The following is a 616-nucleotide window of genomic DNA, read 5'->3' on the forward strand; positions in this document are numbered from 1 at the left end:
GCCCTTCAAATGTCTTGAAACTCTGAAAATTGTAAATATGTTTAGTTGGCGGGAATGGCATTTTCCTGATGAGTTTGATGGTTTTCCTAAGCTTAGAATCCTTTCAATAAAAAGTTGTCCGGTGTTAAAGGGAGGTCTGCCTGCTCACCTTCCGGCTCTGGAGAAACTTGAGATTGTTGAATGTGAAGAGCTTGCATGTCCGCTGCCGAGGGCTCCCAAGCTTCACCAATTACTTGCAGAGGGTTCTTCTACGTCTTACTGGGGAGTGGCACCGCACAACATAGTAATTTCAGGAACCCAGCTGGCGAATTCCGTATTGGAGTGGCTACTACTGCACATCCAACTGCCACGTGTCCTTGGTCTGCGTATAATTAACTATGAGTCAGCGATATCAATTTCAGGAGATTATTTGCCGGCTTCATTACACTATCTGGAAATCTCTTCTTGTTCAAAATTAACATTCTCCGAGCACGTGCAACACAAGTCGCTAACGAAGATAGAGGTAAAGGGGTGTGGTTCACTGACGTTGTTTCCAATGGCGGGCTTTCCAAATCTCACGGAACTCGAAATCAGTGAATGCCAAAGCATGGAAAAATTTCATGTTGGGGTACCACAG

General features: G+C 45.0%; 1 protein-coding gene across 1 annotated transcript in view; it reads left to right on the forward strand.

Annotated features, from left to right (window-relative positions):
• LOC107464155 (putative disease resistance protein At3g14460) overlaps positions 1-616 on the forward strand; it is a 5,585-nt gene that overhangs the window by 2,628 nt on the left and 2,341 nt on the right. Inside the window, 1 exon segment of the mRNA XM_052254630.1 lies at positions 1-601. This exon segment is cut by the window's left edge and continues 14 nt beyond it. Within this exon segment, the coding sequence (XP_052110590.1) occupies positions 1-601 (601 nt within the window).

The sequence above is a fragment of the Arachis duranensis genome, chromosome 9 (genome assembly GCF_000817695.3).
Source record: "Arachis duranensis cultivar V14167 chromosome 9, aradu.V14167.gnm2.J7QH, whole genome shotgun sequence".
Taxonomy (NCBI): domain Eukaryota; kingdom Viridiplantae; phylum Streptophyta; class Magnoliopsida; order Fabales; family Fabaceae; genus Arachis; species Arachis duranensis.